The 22,703-nt window shown below is 51.4% G+C and overlaps 6 protein-coding genes across 6 annotated transcripts; 3 read left to right on the forward strand and 3 right to left on the reverse strand.

Moving 5' to 3' along the window:
* Positions 1 to 1,196: 1,196 nt before the first annotated feature.
* GCG54_00003687 (uncharacterized protein) lies at positions 1,197 to 2,061 on the forward strand (the record flags this gene model as incomplete). The annotated part of the gene is made up of 2 exons (XM_045403757.1): positions 1,197 to 1,292; positions 1,480 to 2,061. The coding sequence occupies 2 exons, from the start codon at positions 1,197 to 1,199 to the stop codon at positions 2,059 to 2,061; spliced, it is 678 nt and encodes a 225-aa protein (XP_045271097.1).
* Positions 2,062 to 2,763: 702 nt separating this feature from the next.
* GCG54_00003688 (uncharacterized protein) lies at positions 2,764 to 3,177 on the forward strand (the record flags this gene model as incomplete). The annotated part of the gene is made up of 2 exons (XM_045403758.1): positions 2,764 to 2,875; positions 2,933 to 3,177. 2 exons carry the CDS (start codon positions 2,764 to 2,766, stop codon positions 3,175 to 3,177), a joined length of 357 nt encoding a protein of 118 aa, XP_045271098.1.
* A 166-nt stretch (positions 3,178 to 3,343) lies between these two features.
* Positions 3,344 to 5,028, reverse strand: GCG54_00003689 (putative aminotransferase C6B12.04c; the record flags this gene model as incomplete). The annotated part of the gene is made up of 6 exons (XM_045403759.1): positions 3,344 to 3,738; positions 3,808 to 4,125; positions 4,185 to 4,354; positions 4,410 to 4,482; positions 4,547 to 4,806; positions 4,886 to 5,028. 6 exons carry the CDS (start codon positions 5,026 to 5,028, stop codon positions 3,344 to 3,346), a joined length of 1,359 nt encoding a protein of 452 aa, XP_045271099.1.
* Positions 5,029 to 6,534: 1,506 nt separating this feature from the next.
* On the forward strand, positions 6,535 to 6,927 carry GCG54_00003690 (uncharacterized protein; the record flags this gene model as incomplete). The annotated part of the gene is made up of 2 exons (XM_045403760.1): positions 6,535 to 6,752; positions 6,810 to 6,927. 2 exons carry the CDS (start codon positions 6,535 to 6,537, stop codon positions 6,925 to 6,927), a joined length of 336 nt encoding a protein of 111 aa, XP_045271100.1.
* Positions 6,928 to 8,478: 1,551 nt separating this feature from the next.
* GCG54_00003691 (uncharacterized protein) lies at positions 8,479 to 15,000 on the reverse strand (the record flags this gene model as incomplete). The annotated part of the gene is made up of 3 exons (XM_045403761.1): positions 8,479 to 12,291; positions 12,371 to 12,468; positions 12,528 to 15,000. The coding sequence occupies 3 exons, from the start codon at positions 14,998 to 15,000 to the stop codon at positions 8,479 to 8,481; spliced, it is 6,384 nt and encodes a 2,127-aa protein (XP_045271101.1).
* A 2,901-nt stretch (positions 15,001 to 17,901) lies between these two features.
* Positions 17,902 to 19,699, reverse strand: GCG54_00003692 (uncharacterized protein; the record flags this gene model as incomplete). The annotated part of the gene is made up of 4 exons (XM_045403762.1): positions 17,902 to 17,909; positions 17,968 to 18,261; positions 18,374 to 19,125; positions 19,206 to 19,699. 4 exons carry the CDS (start codon positions 19,697 to 19,699, stop codon positions 17,902 to 17,904), a joined length of 1,548 nt encoding a protein of 515 aa, XP_045271102.1.
* Between the last annotated feature and the right edge of the window lie 3,004 nt (positions 19,700 to 22,703).

Consider the following 22,703-nt stretch of genomic DNA (forward strand, 5'->3'; position numbering starts at 1 on the left):
CATCAAAGGGAGACCGTGCTGCTGATCAGTGAGTGAGATATGGAAGGGGCATGATCAGGCAGGCAAACTCAGCTTCGACGCCTCCTTCCTTCCCTAGTGTACACGACCAATCTCCATTGGGCCAATAGACTGAGGACTTGGATCGATCTCCACGATTCCAAGATGAGCATCTGTAGTGATAGATTTGCTTGCTCTTGTTCGTACTTTAATAGCTGTGGACACGATTGTAAGATGGAAAAAAGAGTCATAGTTTCACCTTCACGGGCCGACATAGTGAAATGGCAGGGTGTGCAGATGTATATATAATAAATAATAAAAGTACGCATAAGGTTGGAAGTAGGGTGGCCTCTGGATCTCTCCTGCCTACACTTTGCCTCAGTGCTTGTCTGCTGCAGCGGTTAACAGCACACCTAGACACCTAGAGTGTCTGCCATACCTACATAGGGAGGTTCGTGGCCAGAACTGGCAACCAGCGGGTGGAGAGGTGACAGTGAATATGCCGAGTATAGCCCTAATGCTAGCTCAACACCAAGTTATACTATCCAACGTTGGGGCCTCTGGGTTCGATTCCCTTTTTGATCACGACTTTTTTGTTTTTATCTTTCGTTCCTTCTGGTCTCATAGGGGTGCACCTGCTGGAAGTGTCGAGGTATTACACAAAGGAAGCTGCGAACAGCTTGGTCTGGATCATACTGGCTTTGAAGCAGCTGCGACTTCCCAATGCTTTCCAATTCTGGAAACATCAAGCAAGCATCCAGAAATGTTCATGACCCAACATTTTTGCAACAGCTGAGAATCACCATTCCTCAAGTTCACAGTCCAGGAAGTAGCAGCTTCTCTTGATGCCTAGCACCCAGGGCTCCTTCCTGACTTTCTTTCAACTCTTCCTCTTCCGCTCACTTCCATCGTCGACTAAGCACATCCAGTCAGGGCACACGATAACCTTCACTTCTGCCCTAACTGATATCTCCGCTTCCCTTCCACAAGCATCTGCCTGAAAATCTCTCTTTTCCACGAAGTCCATCTCTTACCAGAGTTTTCCCACCTTCCCCTCCAGCACCCACCTTCACACAAAAACATCACACTCTCCCACCACCCACTTCTCATCCCCATCTTCATCCAACCTGCAACACTTCACTTCACCCTTTGCATCAACAACTCAACACATCCCACCTTGTACTTCATCACAAGTCAGCATGTCTTCTTCCGACGGCACCACCAAGAAGCCTCTCACCGACAGAGAGCTCGAGATTCTCAAGCATGCATGGAGCTGCATGAAAACCCCGCCTGAGGTAAGAATACAACCTACCCACCCATCGTGGTCCCTTCCAATTTTCGTCCTCTCCAGTGGTTGCATACTCTACCTTGCTGTCGTCGGCGTCATCGTCCATCATTATTGTTGTTGTTATTGTCGTCGTTTCTCGTCGTCGTCGTCGTCCCTCGTCGTTCTCGTGCTTTTGATACTGACGGTGTGAATAGATCGACTATCCCAAGCTCGCCGAGGCCTGCGGCATGACCAACCCCCGCTCTGCCTCCAACGCCTGGGCCGCCATCAAGAAGAAGCTCTTCGCCGACATGCCCGCTCCTGCCGCCAACGAGGACGGCACCGCTGCCACCACCCCGGCCAAGCGCAAGCGTGCCACTCCCCGCAAGAAGACCGCTCCCGCTCCCACTCCCTCCACCGAGGAGGATGATGAGGAGGCCGACGAGCTCACCAACGCCACCGAGGAGAAGCTCGTCGTCGAGACCCCCGTCAAGAAGAAGCGCACTCCTGCCAAGAAGAAGGCTGCTGCTCCGGCCGCTGCCAGCCAAGGCGACGCCGACGCCGAGGACACTGTCTCCCCGGAGACCCCAGCCAAGAAAAAGCGCGCCACCCCCGCTAAGAAGCGCGCCACTCCTGCCAAGGCCAAGAAGGAGCAGGAGGAGGCTGCTGCCGCCGCTGAGGAGGAGGACGAGCTCACCACCACTCCCCAGGAGGAGCCCAAGTTCGAGGTGAAGGAGGAGGCTAAGGCCGAGGAGGACGTCCAGATGGAGGGTGGCCAGGACAGCGCTGAGATCTAGACTTCATCTGTCTTGCTTGCTTGGGGTTTCCCTCTCTGTCTTGCATGATGATCACGACTTTCTCTTTTTCTCATATGGTATTCGCGTTGGCTTTCAAGCGGGTTTGGCAACTCGGCTAGATGGGCTTAGTTGGATGGCGTTTGGGATGTGATATCGTGGTTCTTTTGGGATGGACACATGGTTTGGTCACGGCATGGCTCTCGAGAAGAGCTGAATTTTCGGATGGTCCCTTAGCTTGGTAAGATCGGTCAAAGATACTGGCCAGGAAGTAATCGGATCAAGCTTTACACACATTTTCGAGTTTTCGCACTATGGTGATTCGACTTTGCCGAGTTTTCTGTTCCATCGTAGGTTCTTTCCTCCGCCCACGCCGTTGTTCTCCCCCAGGAAGGACCTGCCCATCATGGTCATCGTACCTTCCGAAGCGTGTAACAGAAAGGACTCCAAGCAGTAATGCCGACGATGTGCCTCATCGATGGAAATGGCATGCTTGAGCCCTGATTTCAAATGCCAAACTTTGCTCATCAAACAGTCCAAGCCACTAGCTGTTGAGAGTCTCGTGAGACCCGCATCGGGCCGCCCTGGCTGGAAGGGATGTTCACATCCCTAGAAGCACCTCCCTTCCTTTTTCGACCACCAAAATCAATTCGTCAAGACATCTTCATCAAAAAGAAAATTACCTTCATCAAAGCGCGTCCAAAAATGGCCCGAATCGTCGCCCTACTCGCCACCATCGCCGCCATCTCCGGCGTCGCCTCCGCGGTAACTTGCACCCCGAGCGAAACCTACTGCGGCTCCCGTCTCCTCAAAATCGGTCTGCCTCTCATGTCCTCCCTTTGAAACCAGCGTCGAAGCTAAGTGAGACCTGCAGACGCGAACAATCAGAAAACCATCAAATCTTCGCTGGCAGCGGGGAAACAGACCGCCGACGATGCCCACGTGAGCCAGTCCGTCTTCTGGTGCGTGCCGTCGGGCGTTCCGGCCGGCGACTCGGGGCTGCTCTTCGTCACGTACTGCGACCCGGCGAATGCCTGCCAGGAAGGAGGAGCATTGGGTGGTGTTGGCGATGCGTGCTCTACTACATCGAGGTCGACCTCGCCCAAAATTCGTCGGTAGACCAGGAGGATGAAATGTTTCAGGCTCGAAGCACATACACGATCTCTCTGGCAGAGCACACGTAAACGCAGGACATGTAATCAAGCCTTTTTTATCTATTCACACTCCTTTTAACAGAAATCTTTCCAGAATGCATGATACATGGTGCTTATATCCCACCTCCCCTCTATTCCTGGATGTACTTCTTCAACCCACGCAGCCTCTCCTTAGCAGTCTCCAGCACGTCGTCAGGCTTGCAGACGGCGAAGCGGATGTAGTCCTCGGCAATGTGCGCGTTGGAGTCGGTGTAGAACTCGGTGGGCGGGATGGCCGCGACGCCGACCTCCTGGATGAGGAACCACGCGAGCTTGAAGTCGCGCGGGCGGCTCGCGACATGCGCGGGGAAGGGGTAGTCCTCGGGCAGCTTGACCTTGGCCATGTTGACGAGCACGAAGTAGCCGCCCTCGGGCTCGGAGTAGGGCATGCCGAGCTCCGTCCAGACCTCGTTGAAGCGGTCCATCTTGCCCTTCATGTCCTTGATGGTCTGGTCCCAGAACCCGTGCTTCTCGGCCTCCTCGAAGCCTGTGCGATGGTGTGTCAGCTTTCGTCTTCTGCTTCGTTGTCTCACATAAAGGGAAGGGGATCACGTACCGACAGCGCAGGCCTCCTGCAACGGCGAGACAGAGGAGTAGCAGATGCGGGTGTGCGCAGCGGAGACGTGCTGGATCAGCTCGGCAGAGCCCATGAGCCAGCCGACGCGCCAGCCGGTGGCGTAGAAGTTCTTGCCGGCGGAGCCGACGGTGATTGTCAGGCTCTCAATCTCGGGGGAGAGGGTGGCGATGCGGGTGAAGGGGACGTAGAAGAGACGGTCGTAGACCTCGTCGGAGAGGATGATGATCTCGTGCTTGACGCAGAGGTCGCCAATCTTTTGGAGCTCGTCCTTGGAAAAGACCTTGCCGACGGGGTTGTCTGTGTTGGGAGTCAGTGGCGATTGTCAGATGGAGATAACAGGGGCAGGGTTGGCGGACGCGGTGTGTTGAGGACAATCATCTTTGTCTTGGGCGTGATGGCGCGCTCGAGCTCGTCAAAGTCGATGGTCCAGTTGGCGGCGGACGAGGTCTTCTCGCCGCCGTCCTTGGGAGGGTGGAGGGGCACGTAGGTGATCTTGCCACCGGGCATCTCGATGTTGGAGATGTACCTGTTCCAGGGTCAGCACTTACATCTCACTTCCACTGTTTTCGGTGCTATCTCACTGGTCGAAAAAGGGCTCAAAGAGGATGACCTCATCGCCAGGCTCAATGAAGGCCATGAAGGCGCTGAGCATTCCTAGATCCACCGTCAGTCCACCGTCTCATCGGGCATCTCCTTCTCGGTACGGAGTCCCTCTCACCTTCATTGGCGCCGGTGGTGATGGTGACCTCGGTCTCGGGGTCGAGCTTGCGGCCCCAGTAGGGAGAGTAGGCGTCGGCAATGGCCTTCTTGAGGCGCGGGCGGCCCTTGGTGGGACTGTACTGGTTGCACTCGACGCGGTCCAGGGCTTGCTTGGCGGCGTTGAGGATGAAGTCGGGCGGGTTGTAGCCGAAGAAGCCCTGGCCCATGTTGACGATGGGCTGCTTGGGCGAGGCGGCGGCCGCCTCGTTGATGATGGACCTGCAAGGCATGGTCAGCACTGGCCCATATTCCTGAGGATTAGAGTCACTGCTGACTCCTCATCGAGGTCCTATCTCACCAAACATCCTGTCTGCGTCCGGCGACTCTGGCCGCGGGCTTGATCTTGCTGCTAAGACTCATCGTGGCCGTCGCGTGGAATCCTCTTCTGGCGGCGCTGCTGGGGATGCGAGACCGGAGGACAGGGCGGAGGAAAGAGTTCATGGAAGGATGGAAAGAGGGAAACAACCGGAGGCAGGACGGGACGGCGTTTGAAAGGCGTACTACTACAACTTGCGCCCTCCTCAATTGAGCTTCGAGTTAGAAGTCGGCGAATTGCACGACGCTGATTGCTTGACGGTGCTTGGGCCCCATTCGGTGCTGGATTACGCCATTTGCGACCCGATTTTCGGTCACCTCCGTGGCATCTGCAGCGGGGTGAGCCGCCCGTTTGTCGGTGCACCGCTGTGGCTTTCTCTTTTGGCGGGGTAAAAAGCAGTCAGGGGCACTACAGCTAAACCCGGACGATGACATAATCGCGGCTTGATTCCGATATTCCCCCGACGCCGGCTTCGGCTATTGACGGTCATGACTTGGCGTTCTTTCTTCATGGAACTCAACCAGAAAAGGCATCTTATCACAATGGTATTCTACAAGTCTGTATGCAATGCAATGCAATTAATGGCCAGCGCGCGAACAGAACCACCTTAGTCTATATCTGATAATCCGACTGCATTTCTGCCATGGAAATACGGGGAAGCTAACTGCCTGTCATCAATATCACCAATCATGCATCCCCTCGCCAAGAATAGCCCCAAACTTCGACAGAGTTCGGGCGGAGCTGCCAATTACTTGTGAAATATTATTAACCACATGCGCAGCGTAGCAGCCCAAATTTGCTCTGGACGAGTTAGCAAGGCGTTTACTTGGACACTGCCGGAAGCAATACGCCTCCATCCCACCCTACCCGCGGGTGTTCGCGAATCGGACGGCTCCCTGGCAGACAAGCAGAGACAAGCATCAGTCCCCATCGCAGATGCTTAAGTTGAGACTACTGCCAGGAACACCAAATCCTCCTGTGTCTGTTTCAATGCGCACACATGAATGTCATCCTACTTGTCAATACTGTTTCTGCTGCCTTGGAAGGATTCCGTCCCATGATAAGTTCGGCTCCTAGACGGCACTTACCCGCCATTTGGGGGCCAGATGCAGGGGCCTCGTGTTGTGAGCTCTTGACATTTGTAACCCAAATTCTTTAGTGAGAGTCTTCGTAGATGATCGTTACGCCGATCACTATCGTGTATTGCAACGATTTTGTTGTGCGCGGAAGTACAGCGCGTTACTGAAACAATGACACCTCTCACGTCAGCCAAAGTCCTTTTGAAAGATCTGCATGTAAATCCATGCCAAGTATCCACGATCCGTTAAGTCGGGCGTGTGAATACGCCTGAGGTTCGGTGGAACGATGAGAAGGTCAAGGTTTCGCGCTTCATCTGATCATGATGACATGGGATGCTCAGCCCAGGGGCTTCACTACCGCAGCTCTAGACTTCAGTACTTACACCATTCGAGAGGGTCTCAAGAATATATAAAATGACGGCTTGTTTCCACTTTAAAGCTGTACTCATCCGGCATCAATATCAACATCTTCATTTCTAAGCCTCAACAATTACAACAATCTCGACCAGTTCTCTATACCTTCCACCAACATCTAACATCAACACCTCCAGCATGCAATTCTCTGTTACCACGGTCATGGCCGCTGCCCTTGCCTCTCTAGCTCTCGCAAACCCTGTTCAGCTGGAGTCTCGCCAGGACCATTCCAAGGTCTCCTCCTTCAGCGACGACCTCTGCACGAACGGCGAGCAGGTCTTCGAGGTCACCGGCGTCGGAGCCCGTCGTTGCATCCCGGTCTCCAACAAGCGCTCCATCAAGGTCGCTGATAAGCGGTATGAAGCACCCGACCTTCTTTTCCGTGAATTTTAGTGTACTGATTTGAGAAAAAGCGGTTGTACGATCAAGACGTGGAGTGGTTCCAACTGCGGAGGCAGCGACTTCACCCTCCCTGATGGCGATCTTGACTGCCACTCCGTTCTCCACGCCGCAGTGGAAATCATTTGCTAGGGATTGTGTACCATCGCATACAAGACTGCATAAAGATGTTTGGGAACTCGTAGCTTATCCTCGCGGCGCACATGGAAATTCTTAGTTACTCTCATTAACAATTACATTGCAGTCAAACAAAACTTCTGAAAGTTTCGCTAGTAGTCAGGCAATGTCAGTTGGCTATCTGGAAAGTGTCTACATAAACGTGTGTACTCCGTGTATCTTGCTAGACCCCTGGATATCTCTCGGACTGTGTAGTCGCTTACGTTGTCACCGTCGTCGCTGTCGTCGTTGTCTATCGTTACGGTCTCTCGTCCTCATTTACTATCGCTAACCCTATTGTTTTCCTTGCTATGGTTGTTCTTTTGGAAGTACTAACTACGCTACCGTGAGAGTTGCAGAGGATCCTAATTTGTACATCTGAAGTCCCCGCCGAATGTAGATACCAGAGGGTGAGTACTTCCCAGGTTCCATAAACCAGGTGTACACCTTGTTGGTTGAAATAACTCATTTGCTGCCTCCCACTCCCAATAGGGACGTGCGTTTCGTGGTTTTGACAGCTACCTTGACAGCCCATAAAGAAAATTGAATTGAAAGCTCTTTCCCCTACCGAGCCAACTCCTCACTCTACCTACAACTCGGCAGCCGTCATGGCAGACTTTAAGCCGCCGATTGATATCAAAAAGCAAGCATCAAGCGAGCAGGATGAGTCTAGGGTTTTGAGTTCAAATCAGTTGGCTATCAATGCGTGCCGGAACCATACCGGCGTGGCGAAGTTCATCTGCCGTCTACTCACAAACCTGCGAATGTACGTCAGACCCGGCTGTCGCTGATACTCCCGCTGATTCATTAAGTAGACTCGGTCTCCTCATCTTGTTTTCATGGCTTGCATACAAAGTAATGGCAACGATCCGCGTTGGAAATTTATTCTCGAACGTATCGTGGTTCGGTGGAGACATGACTCTGACATGGGTCTTCACGATCTTTTACGCCGAGAGGCTTGTATACCTCCTCTTTCATTAGGTACCTCTCCAGAAATTCGTTATGAAGTCCTTTTGTCAAAAGATCTAGACGAAGACAGGCCATTGCAGGCGGGTGTTCTTGAGGTTCAGAGTCTAGATCTTCTTGTCTGCCCTCATTTATCAGGGACCTCGACATGGAAACCTCATGAAGACGGGGAAGACGCAGTGTCCTTAAGACTTTCTAAGACTTTCATCAAAAAATGAAATCAGGATTATAAGCTACCAGTAGGGACTGTGATTATCTACAGCACCATCCTGCCCTGACGCAACACAAATGCTCTGAGACGAAAGGTCGGCCATACTCTATGTTCTCGAAGAACTCCAGCAAAGACAATGAGTTTTGCTAACCGGGCAGTGTCCTCTATGACCAGTATAGTAGTAGAGAGAACAAAGACGATAAAGGCCGACGGCGATAGACAACGACAACGATAGCGATAACAGTAGCGACGTCTACGGCGATAACGACGGTGATGCTTTGGCACGGGCTATGGATTACGCTCGTGTGTGTGGACACCGCCCGGCTAGAAAAGCTCAATATGATAGACCATCAAGACAGTCCAACATAATCTGCCAACATGTCCAGCACCTGGTTGTACAAACGACTCTGGGCGATCAGGGTCGGGAAGAACCTCAGAACGTGAGGCTTCAAAGTGGTCGCGAGATTTCCCCGCGAAACAGCATCGCGGGCAAATGGCTCCAACTTCTGGATCAAAAGCCAATTGCATCCAATGTCTGCCAAAAGCGTCGATGGCTTTTGTTCCTTGAGAGCCATCGCGGCCCTTGGGCGGGGCTCAATCTTCTCGGGTATGCGGCTGACATATGTGCAGCGATGCAGGACGCGCCAGGCCTTCGTTCGCGCGTTGCCAGTTTCATTCTTCAGGCCCTCGCGCAGAGTCCGCAACAGTTGGGCATTGGGCTCCGGTGACTGCTCAAGCCAGGCGTGATTGAGAACGTGCTCGAAGAAAGTATCCGTTGCCTCCACGCTTGGCTCAAGCCAGAAGCTCATCCACCTATACGCATCAACGGCACCAGCCCTTTTGATATATTCGCCCGTGTCCGGATCTTGACACCTAAGGTCGACTGGTGGGGGCAACTCAGTGACCAATTCGAAGCCTTCTTCCGATGCCTTCTCCTTTGTGATCACAAAATTGAAATGAGCGCTAGCCATAGCATCGACAGTACCGGTGGTAAGCAAGCTACCGATCGATACTTCTGTCTCAACTGAAGCACCTACGCTATTCCTGTAGTCCAGATTGCCTCCTATCTCCGACTGGACCATGTCAAGAGTCGAACGTGTCTCCTGGAACGTACCTCCGTCGGCCGTCCAGACGTACGCGTTGCAGATGTTTCGATGCGTACGCTGTGGAAGGTCTGTAAGGTAATTCACAGGGGCAACCGATCGCCGATCATATTCTCCCTGGAGTTGCTCCTCCGCGCGTCTAATGCGCTCGCGAAGTGCGTAGGCCTCAACTGGCTTATAGTACGACGCATCTTTCGGGGCTGATGCCATAGCAGGATAGTCCGGATCATTCTTCAACCCGTGTCGACCATCGAGGCAGCCCTGTTTGGTGTATTTCGGGTTGATATTAAAAGATATCAAGTTGCGGTCCTTGGGAATATCCGGGTTGGGTCGGAGCTGATAAGCAACAACGGGTGCGATTGACCCACGCATCTGGAGTCGAAGCGCAAAAACATCGGCAACCTCACTCTCGACAAGCGCAAGACCCGTGTTGACAGGTTCAAATCCCTCACTCTTCGAGTCATTGTCATCGCTGGTGCTTTCCTTCCAGATGCTTGTAAGTTGAACCGCCATCTCCAAATTGCTGTTTGTCGTCGACGTATGGACTTCGTTGTTGACTTTGCCACATGAGGTATCAATTCCGCGCCTCACTGAGCCCCTGGTTTTGCCTTCGCTTATCTCGGTCTGGACGGCCACGCCAGCCTCGACGTCCCACTTGATTCCAGCGCCCTTCGACCAAGACAGCTCGGCGCTTATAGTACTCTCGGAGCGGGCACTGTACGTGTACGTGCAGCGAGTGTTGTTTTCGAATTTCACGGATGTCGTCGGCGGCCTGTCTCTGTCGGTAAAGCTTTCGATGGGCAGTGGCGGTGCGCCCTCAATGAAGCCGATGAGTGTCGGCGAGGTCTGGACTTGACTAACCCACTCAGTCTTCAACGCACCGATGCGGAAGCCCGTTACAAGGCACCAGTCTCCGCCTTCTTCGATGTAAGAGTATGCCCGCTTATAACTGCCTTCCATGTTTCCGCTGGAACTGATTTCCATTTCGCCGTATTCAGCCACTGAGGGTCCAGCTCTAATGTCGGCTCCATGAGGTGGGTGAACTTTGGCACCCAGTGTATGGTTAACACACGGAGAATCATGGCCGACCGGGGCCTCGGACGCTCTTGTGGTTGTGACAGCTCCAGAAAGGGGTGTTAAGTGCCAGCAATTAACTGAAGCGTCGGTGAGAACAGAGGTCAGATTCTGATGCGACCTTTCCAATGCATCCAAGTCCGCTTTCTCGTCGTGGAATGGCAGATAGACAGCAAGATCCCCCGAAATCTCAGTCAGAGACGTATTCATTGAGTCGCAGACTTCTTGGCTAGTTCTAGGCACGTTCCAAATGCGCAACTCATCTAGCTCGCCACAGAATCCTTGTTCAAGGCCTAGGAATCGAGAGTCGTCGTCGTCTTCATTGGACACTAAGATGTTTCCAACTGACAGTTGGTGCGGTCCTGCAGGAGTCGCTTGGTCGAGCAGGGTCTTTCCGGAGACATCCGGCTGCCCGTGATTCACTCGAATGGCGTTGAGAAATATTGAAAGTGTATAATCCGACTTGTACGGACCGACAACCCAATCAAGATCACCTTGAAGCTTGCCGTTGTTACGGCCGAGATCATCGATAAGACTGAATCCTCCCGGTTCGCGGCAGGACCATGAACCTATCAGACTGTCGTCATGTGCCGCCTTCCTGCACAGCTCCAAAGGAGATGCAGGGGTTTGGATGGCCGAGGAGTATAGTTGTACGGATCCGACGATGCCTTGTAGTCCCTGTGTCTCGGTCCATCGTGCACCACCGAGACAGAGGGATGCCTCGTTTCCCTGCACAGCGCCATGGATTTGACGGGGAGAGTTTTCCCCCATCAATTCTGACAGTTGCTCGAATCTATCCTCGGTTTCTGGAGAAAATTCAATGTCACACTCTCCATTCAGACGCCACGCGCGCATGGTAACCACCTGGCATGTTTTCGGAATGTTGTTGTCCGCTGGAACTTGGACCGCCTTGCGAGAAATAAATATCTTGTATGCCTGGCCCGTAAGCAAGGCAGCTCTCGATTCAAATGTTCGTTGCCGCACGTTGCTCCCACCGTCATCCGCGGCCCAGTGAGAGAGGCGAATGTTTCCGTCTTTCGTGATTTCAATTTTCAGAGGCGTAGGAGCCGAGCTGCTGTCGCCTTTGACAAGAATGGGCTGTTCGTGGTCAACTTTCTCGTTGAGCTGAAGGCTAAAAGCTAGTGAGAAGTCAGAGACATTCCATTGCTCCGTTTTACCGAGGTCGATGTATCCATTGCCCGAGAATCGAACTGCAAATGTGCTGCTGGATGAAAATGCCAAATGTGACCAATGACCCGGTTTCAGGACCGAGGGGTCTTTGATCATGAACTGCGAGTCGTTGATACTGCCGACTATGTGATATGTGTCGTTGCCGTCTGGTGGCTGCGTGATGCCAAGGATAAACTTCTGTTCTTCTTTGGAAAACCCATCGGCCCGTGGCAATCGCTCTGATGTATAAGCAACTACGATGGTGTCTTCCGAGTTCGATTCGGCCTTGATCCAAGTTTCGAAGCATATTCCAGCACAAGCAGCTGTGGCAACCGTATCTTCAAGCATTGAGTAAGCCGTTCTACCGTCGAGTCGGAGAGAGGTCGAGCGAGGTGGAGAGCCAAAGCTTGGACTCTGGCCATTGCCCGTGATGTAGCTAGTACCAGATACTTGAAGCTTTGCTGATGATGATGTGGCAGCTTGACCACTGGCCACCGCAGCTGGGGACCAAGCCATACTGACGATTCCAGATCCTTTTCTAAAATCTCCGGTAGGCTTGCCCTCGCATTTGACTAAATCTTCGTGGTCGTAAGTCGAAGATAGTACAAAGAGGCCTTTCTTAGGCGGCTTCCCTTCCGGTCTCTTATCGACGAACAAATTGGCCACGAGAACCTCGTCTCCAATCTTGGCATCTTGCAGAACAAAGTAGCCTCGACTACCGATGCTGAGAAATGTTCCTGCCTCAACGGGGGATTTAGAGCCTGCTTGAAGGCTGATTGCCACGGACGGTATTTTGGAACTTGCGTAGCCGGTTTTCTGTTTATACATAAAGTGTTAGACTTGACCGAAAAGCAAGCTAAGTGATGTAATCGAGATTGGCTTCGACCAAACCTACCGTGATGTCATTCAGCTCAAGTAGCGTACCAATTTTGCAACCTTTTGGCTTTGAACCGTTGATCAGGCTGCAAAACTTGTCGATCTGTGATGGGAGTCCTGTGTTTTTCTCGGATTAGTAGTTAGAAATGCACGTTCGAGTAAGAATTCCCTCTCACCTGCCCATGTCTCGATTATCTTATTGCCGTCGGGCATATTCGCTGTCAGAGTAAGATCGACAGCTAAGCCGTCCACTGCCCATGGACATTGTTTCGTCTCAAAGACTACGTTAACAGCCTGCTGGAGCTTGCTCGTCGATAGTAGGCCTCTGTGACCACCAAGGATTGACGCCGAGAGTTCAGTGGCTATAACTTTGCGAGATATGTTGTATTTGAGAGCCGAGAATGAACATCTATCAAGACTTTTGCCCTTGAAGAAGATTGTCACGCTTCCCGTGCCAGATTCAAAGGCGCATGGCACAGAGGGCTCACATTCGACCGTATCCAGTGGAAGGATCCCTCCGAAGATCTCTAAGCCCTCTCCCCCAACGTATAGGAGCGCCGTAGACACATCCAATGAATCATGATGGGGCGATGTGTCTCCAGAAGTCGGATATGGCATGCTCAGAGTTGGCAAAGGTATCAACGCGGGCATATCGCAAAGTGTACCGTCCGAAAGTAAGCAGAAGTCTAGGATGGCCAAACGTGGAGGGGATTTGTCGTTGACAACAAAGCCCAGTAGCACTCTGGCACCACGCTTCATGTTCTTGGGCTCATCATTGCCACCAGCATCTGGCGTCGAGCTCGATCCATCATTCGTGTTGGCCTTCTCCTCTGATACGGCGACTTGCTCGTTGTAGACTGTGGCACAGAGACCGCCTGTGGTCTTCACTGAAGATGGTACGCGTAGAACCTTGCGCGCGATGCCGTGGCTTCCCACCATTGGCGCAGAGGAAGTTTGCCAGACGTCTGGAGATGTCGTTCTTCCTTCAGTTGAAGTAATCGTTAGATGATGGTTGCTGGTCGCATCGAAGACTGTCATGCCGGAACCTTCGTCAAAGTGCCAGCACGACTTCAAATCCAGTTCGAGACCTGTGGCGCGGGAGTGCATCTTGGACTTGATGGTCGAAGGATGGAGCGGACGACGCCATAAACGCATTTCGTCGAAGAGTCCTTTGAAGCAACTTGACGATCCATTTGACTGCGGTCCAAAACCCAATAGAGCTCCAGGGCGTAATTCACTGGTGATAGATCCAGAAATCACGCCGTTGATTATGATTGCGTAACTCAAAGTGTTTGGATCGTAGGTGATGGCGACGTGACTCCAAACTTTCGCTTCAAGAGCCGCACCTGACGCAACGAGAGCATCATCCTCCCCAGGTTTCCGAATCTCCACATGACACTTGTCGTTAATGAACACTCCGGGACAATTCTGGGAGAAGCGAAAAAGAGAGAAGCCTCCTTTGACAGATCCATCTGCTAAGTTTCCAGTGTCATTTATGGAATCTTCCGGCTGCACCCAGACCCAGACCTCGAGTGTGAAGCCCTCCAGTAGGCCTATTATCTCCGGATGATCTTGATTTTGTAGAACGAGTCCATTTTGATCGCTCAGCTCCACCGAACGCTTTGATGCGGGCGTCTTGGGCAAGATTGGGACCCGCGCCTTGCCACATATCCTCCCGTCGTCCTTTCTTGTGGCCGTACAAGGCCCTGGGCCGTTGGCAAACACCTTGCCATGCTCCTTCACTTTGCAAGTGTAGTAAACATGGCCATGGAGATCAAATAGACCGTTTGACGAAACATCAGTGGTCAAGCACTCCACCTCTCCTGTCTTGTGGGAGTAGGCGAATATCATCCACTTGGCCACGTTGTTGATCATGGTGGGGGCTCGGAGGACGCAAAAGCGACCGAGTTCAAGGTCCTGGACGAATCTCAGTGAATATGTTGGTTCATAGAACGGTTCGTCATTGATGTCCTTGACACTGAGGGTATCCTGGTCGTTCAGCGGGATCTGTTTCTGTCGGCTACGCTGATATCGAGCCTCCAAAGGCTGATCGAGACTTGAACCAACAAGTATGAAGCGGTCACAGAGTAGGTTGCGGTCTACTGGGGGTCTTCCGGCGTCTCCTTCTATCATGAACTGGTTCGGAAACCCATTCTCCATCGGTGCACTCTGACGGAACAAGTACACATAACGACCGTCGGAAAGTAGTTGGAAGTCTAAAACGTTCTGGTCAATGAGGCATAAGGAGGAGGAGAGCCATTCGTCAAGCTTCTGCCCATGAGCCGGCGATCGGACAGTCTTTCGGTTGCTTCGATCGACTGCGGGGATCTGGTAGACAGGAACGGCCTCTTCACCGATAACCCTGACCTCTGACGGAAAATTCAGTGTCTTCACGTTAACGAACCAGCACTTCGAGTCAGGCTTTTCGTCCATCGCGGCTGTGCTCGACGCCTGCTCCTTGTCCATCTGACTGCCAGCTGCAGTATCGAGGATTGAATAGTTGAATGACAGAACGCCATTCTTTGCCTTGGCCAAGGCGACGGCGATTGTAGTGCCATTGTGCGTAACAACTCGAGTAGAGACGTACTCTCCGTCCAGTTGCGCCTTGTAGCGGCACAAGTTGGGAGCGAGGATATCTTGGAGTGTCATGACGAAAATTGACGTCCTTGCTTGATTCAAACGGGAATTACCCAGTTTCCAGAGTGAGCTGGCAAGCTTTGGTGGCGAGAAAAATAATGGCTTGCAGTTTCGACGCCTGTCTTTGGTAAACTGGACAAATTGGGGATTGTCGTGAATCGCGACTATGTGCGTTGCGAAATGGAAATCACGGTAGCATCGAATGAATCTGGCGGTTGATGGACGCTGTTTCCACAGATTGGTGGGCTGGCAGAATGATACCAGACTCTGTCGAGGTTCAGCTTGGCTGTGCCAAGCTGCAGCCCGCTGTAAGACATTGTACTCGGTGGCGTGGTCCAGGCACCATTTACGGCAAGCTCGCAAGGGAGTTTGGTACATGCTAGCTTGGCTATTTGACGATCTGTCACAGTCGCGCTACGCATCGCACAATGTCACCAAAACAGTCAAGTTCGAACTGCCAGAACCGCGTTCGCTCAAGGCCTGTGCGAAGAGACCTAGCGTGCTAGCCCACTCCCCCCATGCTCCTCCAATTCTCTAGCTTGATAGCTTGAGCCTCCTACGTCACCTACATACCCAACGATAACCAAGTAGATTTTAAGAAGATGTGCCTTTTCTCTATGTACCACAAATGCGCCTCATCTCCTTGAGGCCTGAAACATGGACATTTAAGCGGCCCCCATAGCTACCTCAACGTCTCCTACTAAGGTAGTAGTAGTATAGGTATCGTGATAAAGTGGTGTGAACGCTGGCCTCTGGTTTGCTAGGAGGGCTCTGAAGGGCTCTGGAGTACCTACCCTCTAAAGACTGCTTCCGGAGGGATCATAATACCTTCATTACCTCCCTTCTAGCCCTCTGCTGGTGGCTTTGTATTATGGTTACTGAGGGCAGGCTTCTATTGGCTGTACCTGGCGGGAGCCAAAAAGTCCATGTCTCGGGGCCTAAGGAGATGGCCTCAGCTGGCTTGTTCATGTGGAAATTGGCACTTTGTATCGTCCGCGCCCGCACTGTGCAGTCAGGACGGCCTCCGCTCATTGCCACTAACAGAGCCGTTGGATTATTACACTACCCACATGACCCATAGGCGAATGGCCTCCAAAAGCGTGCCTCCCTTCTTCTTTTGTACCACTGTTGAGTACCTTCAGGATCTTCATCGCTCAGATATGTCTAGGAAAGTCGTGGTGTGCAGCAAGACTTTCTGCAGTGGAATTGCCGTCTCAGCCACTTGCATCATCAGTAGGCGTTGACGTAGCATTATCACAAGCAAAGCAAAGGACAATTTTGGCTGAGTTTGTGTCTTTGGGCTTTGAGCTACTTAAGTTAGAAGAACCGCTGGTCTACCATGAAAACCTGTAATATGCTTAGAGACTTCAGACACATTGTCACAAAACACCATTCCATTCAAGCACATTTCACATTACACACCATCACAACACTTCACAATGAACAACAAAGCCAAAGGTCCGCAAGGCAACCGGAAAAACAACCAGCATGGAAGGCTCGACCATCGAGAACCGCGAGAAAACAGTCCCGGAGATGACGACTTTCAAGACGTCAACAGTGAAGGCGGCATCGACCATGAGAAGGAGCCCAACCATGAGAAGGAGCCCAACCATGAGAAGGAGCCCAACCATGAGCATAATGGTGGTGGGAATACTCATTCCGACCCACTGCGAGGACATAAACATGGGAAGGGACCTAGGCCCGACTCTGAAAAGGAGAACGATGCAGCTGCCGATAGACGGGACCCGAAGTCAGGCGGTCTCAGTGACGAATCTGAAGGTGACACTTCAGATGAAAACTTTGACGAAGACATTTCACAAAACCCACAGAAGACGGTTGAGAAAATCGAGATCTTATGCAGAGTCATCGGCATATCCATCAAAACTACGCAGACCCGCGTTAAGAAGCCAAAGTCATCTGGAGGCAAAGATGATGACAACGAAGATGTCGATGGTGAGCCGAGCGCGGAATTTGTCAGGCTAGTCAAAAGTGCCATGGATGATGTCGATGACAGCATTGAACAAATCATCAACCTGAACAAAGGCGCCAGCCCTGAAGAGCGTCAGAAGAATATTCTCGATACTTCCGACGATCCTGAAGCAAGCGACAAGTTCGAAGCCGTTAAAGCTGCTCTCTCGAGCATCGGTGCCAGGGTCACTGCCGGGCTTCGAATTCTCGCACTTGTCGGCACCGTTGCTCTTGTGGGCGTAGGTCCTGTTCTTGCCGTGGCTCCGATGCATTTGGTGGCTAAGGACATTGCAACATGCATCTACGGCCAGTTTGAGGATCCTCAAAAGTTCAAACGCATCAGCAAACCGGATCAGAAGCCTGCACCTGGTGCACTGGAGACCCAAAGCGCTAGACAGCTGAAAGATCTCTTGAAGCTGGACGAGAATGATGCTATCATCGAAAGTGTAATCACTGTCACTATGCTGCAAACATATTCTCAGTTCAAGTTGGTTGCCGCAACCAAGACTACGATTGACGCAGACAGCGATGACGGAGAGGCATGAAGTTTGGTCAGTCGACCCAGCCACGATACCTCAAGGTGTAGGCGCTCACCAGCTAGAATATGGAATACATCTCAACAACATAATCATGTTTGGTAGTAGTTTTCAACGGCCCCTGAACTAAGTCGAGGCGTGTAACGCCGCGTGTTATAGCATCGTGTTTTTGTACCGGAGAATCAAGTCAAAATGTTTCCATGATCCAATATTTTAATTTGACTAGCGATCTAGTCCCCTCGGAAGTATCTATTGAACATGTCTGTCGTATGGGACATGGCGTTCATGGGCTGGGCACAATCGCACGTTTTCTCATATATACTTTGCATGCAATTTCCACTCGCTGATAGTCATAATAGTTGAGATTATGTTCTACGCCAGTCGCATTGAGAAAGGCAATACTAAGAACCTAACTCGCTTCCAGTAACTAATTTCTCAGTTGAAACCTGAGCAAGCGCAACATAGCATCCCTTACATTGAAAGAAACCATTCTCATCATCCCACGTGTTGAACTCTGCGGACACCCTTTTCTCGTCACAAGTCGCGTACAGATCTACTTGGAGATTTTTGTCGGGCTTCACATCAATATGTGAAAACGCATAGAAAAGGCAGGCAGGCTTCTCCTTCATTGGAAAGACGTAGTCTCTTGTAAGTTTCACGCTCTTTGTCCGACGCTGATCGAACGCAATGTCGAGAGGGCCGGAGCGGATGGACCACTCATCTGGCTCGTGGGCAACCCAAGAGGCCGTGATATTGTAAATCCTTGAATCTGGAAACAGGGTAGTCAGCCATCGTGTCATGAGTCTGCGCAAGGGCACCATGAATGGGGTTTCCGAGTACGGTCAAGGCTACAGAGAATAGGGAAGAAGAGAGGGACGAACCATTCCAGGTCTTCAGATGCACTGTGAACCCGTTTCTATCAACATCCGAGGACGCCACGTCGATACGCAAAAACTCCTTATCATCAGTGTCAAACGAGCTGATGAAGACAACGACACTCGGGGTCTGGCTGAACGGTTTTGCAAAGGTCTGGCGTTGACAGCGCTCGTTTTCACCAGTCAGACCGTCCCATCTCACGTTTCCAGTCCGAACTCTTTCATCCGCCGATTTAAAGGAAAGAACGTTGCATATGGCTGCGTTCAGGTGTGTCTCGTGCCACGTTCCTATGTCGATATTGTAACCCACGCCTTCATTGATGTCGGAGACTTCTGATTTGAGGCGGAAGTTGGCATCAACGCCCATGTCCACCTTGCGGATACCAGTCACGATGTTGGCGGTACAAGATGTGTCGAAGAAGTGTCGAGCGCTGGCCATTTTTGCTCCCGGCTTGAAGTCTGGGAATAGCGAGGCGTTGGACGTATCGCAATGAAGGAAGAAAGCTTCCGAAGCTTTTGGGTACAAAGACTGCACAAGACTTCGAGCCTCTTGGTCTATGGAACAGCCACCCTGTCGCATGTCGGTGTTGCCGTTGGTTAGGCGAGCAGGGAGATCGTAATGCATGATTGACTCGGGATCCCGTAGCTGGTCACAGCCTTCGGCGCCCGTGAGCAGTTCGGCATTGGGAGACTTGCACTCCCGATCCACTTCATCCTTCTTCCATGGCAACGGACACTGATTCAGCTTGGCATGGGGTCTAGAACGCTGTGTCAGTTCTCTAGATATTTGCGCAATGCTGCGGTTGTTTTCTTTAGTCGAGAAAGAGGCATCACTCACAGTCCGAGAGCGTGACCACAGAGATGAAGGGCGAGCCTCTTGATAGAGGCATGCGAATAAACAGCCTTAGAGCTCTTCCATCCGCCGAAGTTGAAGTTCATCGTGGGCTCCACCTCTGACGAGATACCAGCGGCCACAGCGCCGATGCAGCTCCAACTTGGCATGTCATTTCGAAATGATATACGAATGTCTGCAAGCTCGCCAGCGCGTGCCTCTCTCATTTCAAGCGTTTTTCCAAGTCCGGTAAACCACTCATCTATAGCTTCTTTGACGATTTTGATCACAAATTCTGGTGTCTTGCTCTCTTTTCGCGATATTATCGAATAGCGGAGCTGCGAGCCCCGGGGCCATGGTACAATGGTGTTGATACCTTTGCAAGAAATTCTTGGGTTCCCCGGTTGGCCTGGTACGCAGAACAATAACGGTGTCGTGTTCACATACGCGAAGCCAGGCGTCTTGGTGATGGTGGTGGTGGTGGTAAAGGTGGTAGACATACTGGGCTGCTGTGGCTGTTCAAAGTGTCGTTCAGATTCTGTCGATAGGCAGAGATTCTGTACGGAGGGATGGGTGAAGCAAGCCTGATCTTTCAAACTAGGGTTCTGGAGAAGCTGGTCGTGTTGGGGATCCTACGCAGAATGCACATGCCGCTAACTCCAATGCAAGGAATTATCAAGAGGGCTAGACTGTTTACGACACTTTGATTTTCCTCATCCCTGGGACGGCGTCTGCTCAATGATGTGTGTGTTCCAAAAGCCACTTCCTTGCAGGCTTTAGGCGCGGATTTAGTTGGCGTAGCCCTCGCTGGCCTAGATCGGTCTCAGAATACATGAGGGTGTCTGACACGTTGATCCGGTATTTCTGGCCATTGAGTGTGGTTTGATGTTTTCGCACAGTAGGCTGGGGCGACTTGATGATTTTCTTGGGGCTGTGGAAGAATGACAGCTGAACGTGGGATCGACAAACTTCCCCAAGAAACCAAGACATTGATCTCCTAACTACCGCTCGCCAAGAAACGCCAGACATGTTATCCCCTCGGATATCATTTCACCTTCGGCTAAGGGCACCCGGACACAGCAAGGCGTTCAGCTGTTCGAAACGTTTGCGTAGGTGGCTCTCAATGTGGAGGAGGCGGCCGCTAAGGTAGAGCTTGAGTTTTCGAAGATCACTAGCTAACATCGCCACGAGGTGCTGAAGCGGGCGCCGGACGTTCAGCTCTTCGCGTTGGCGCCCTAGTAATACGAGTCTAAACTAAATCTCAACTTCAGTCGCCCATCATGCTGCTCAGCTCCAGGCTTTCTGCCAGTAAAGATTGAGCTCAAGGTTTTCGCGTCCAGCCTCTTGCGTAGATGTTTTGGACGTTGGGCCTTGGCACATTGGCAATCGAATGGGCCACTAAAATGCGCATGTCTCGGTACTTGGGGTGATCAGCTTTCATGGCGATCTTGACGCGGGATGTCCCGCGACCCAATGAGGAATACAGCTGGTGGCGGCGGCATTTCAAGTGCGCAGAGAGGCGTTGCGGATACATGTCACATGGGAGTCCACGGCTTGGGCGGGTATGAGACGTCACACAAGCACCTTAGTGAAGAGCGCAGCGGATGGAACCGGTCGATCATGATAATACCAAGGAGGTGAGATGGCGTGAATTGTCATGGAGTCCAGCGCTGCCGCAAGTGCAATCAAAGCAAATTGGACCCCCAAACTTGCTATTGATGAGATTTTTTCACGAGGGTTTGATTAATTGGCTACGTTGCAATTAAAATAATTCAATTATAGTATAAAACTACGTTATAGTAACTTCCTAATCGGGTAATTCTGAAGTTATCTACAGCCTCATAGCCCCTAAACCCCCCTCTTATAAAGCCCTCAGAGCCCTTAGAGCCCTCAGAGCCCTTAGAGCCCTTAGAGCCCTTAGAGCCCTTAGATCCCTTATTCCTAGCCATCCCCCCCCCCCCTCCTATGGCCCCTTACGTATGCCCTCATAGTATACCTAGATAAGTGGGGCTAGGACGGATCTATAGCCTCCTATAGGCTAATCTATAAATAGGTGAATCAATCAAGGTATTCGAGTCAATTAAGGGGTATGAACTTGCTTAATTGGGCGTGGCGATGGCCTCCCTTTGGTCAGATTTACTTGGAAGGGTTAGTAAATATTTGCACCTGCGGCAGCGCTGATGGAGTCGCGATGGCATCAGGCCGTGGTAACATAATACTTTCTCCTTCATAACATTTTGATAGTGACCCCGTTGATGTGTATGGCCCATGAGATTATGAAGAAGAAATGGTAACAGTGAGATATCTCATTCATTACAGAAGCGTCTACGAGAACGTTTTCAGTCCTCTTGAAGCCTCTCAATGAGTGTTTATCATCCTGAACGTCTGCGATCTCATACCATAACAACTAAGATACCATTAGAGACGCTGTTTATCATTTGAGCGGATTATTCTGGCTATCCGGGCGGCTCGTGATGATTTGATACCAGCGACGTGGTCGATGTTAATAACGTTGACGATCATAATAACGATAACGCCGACAGTAGCAGTGGTCATAGAAAGTGGTACGACAACAAGAATACTAAGAAACTAGATGTAACCATGATAAACAAGTCCAGATAGATAATAAGTGGTTCTTTGCCCTGATTAGCTAAGTATTTGTCCGGATAGCCAAGCTCTCAGAGAACATCACGGATACAATCATGACCCAATCATTCCGCAATCACAGTGTTGCTTGGGAAGAGCGCAGTGACACCTATAAGACTCACTCTTATCGCTGGAAATCTTAGCTACAATTGCATTGCCCTGCGCAGTATCCCAACAAGGCTTTGAACCTCAACGATGAATCAATGCTCTCCAATATCTACTGACCAAATCAAAATTGTAGAAAAGACTTGACGTTATCTTAACATTCAAAAGCATTCTGCATCCACCTATCAGAAGAATAGCATGATTGACTTCACAGCTCTTTCCCGGTTAAACCCAAGCGGAAGATCGATGAGAAGTCGGAGATTCCACTTCTCCGATTTACGGAGTTCAATGTGCCCTTTGGCTTCCTGAAAGATGCATGTTAGGGGAGACCGTGGTTCTATACTTGGGATATCAGACTCACCGGATCACAAATACATGCATTCCCGACATGGAAATTGAACGGAGTGACAGGCTACATAGTCTGATGGTAACGTAGATATATCCTATGCTCCCTGATTAATTCGCCTGTTTGTAACGGCGTTTCGCGAGGCAGAACCACAGCTCGCAAACCCAGAGAGGACCCATCTCAGCCTGCAGAAGTAAGATTTTAAGCGCCCCCTTCTTGGTAACACAAGGACAAATGATTGGGCAGATCCTGCATACGTGAGGTGGCTTAGCTGGCAGATTGCCCAACATAAGCTAGGTATACCCTTGGCATTAGGTCGCATTTTCAAGATGGAGAAGTTCCTTGTAGCACAGAAAACGAACGCTGTTGGTGTCCTCTCCTTTTTTTGTAGCATCACGATATCCCCG

The sequence above is a fragment of the Colletotrichum gloeosporioides genome (assembly GCF_011800055.1).
Source record: "Colletotrichum gloeosporioides strain Lc1 chromosome Unknown consensus_5, whole genome shotgun sequence".
Lineage (NCBI taxonomy): Eukaryota > Fungi > Ascomycota > Sordariomycetes > Glomerellales > Glomerellaceae > Colletotrichum > Colletotrichum gloeosporioides.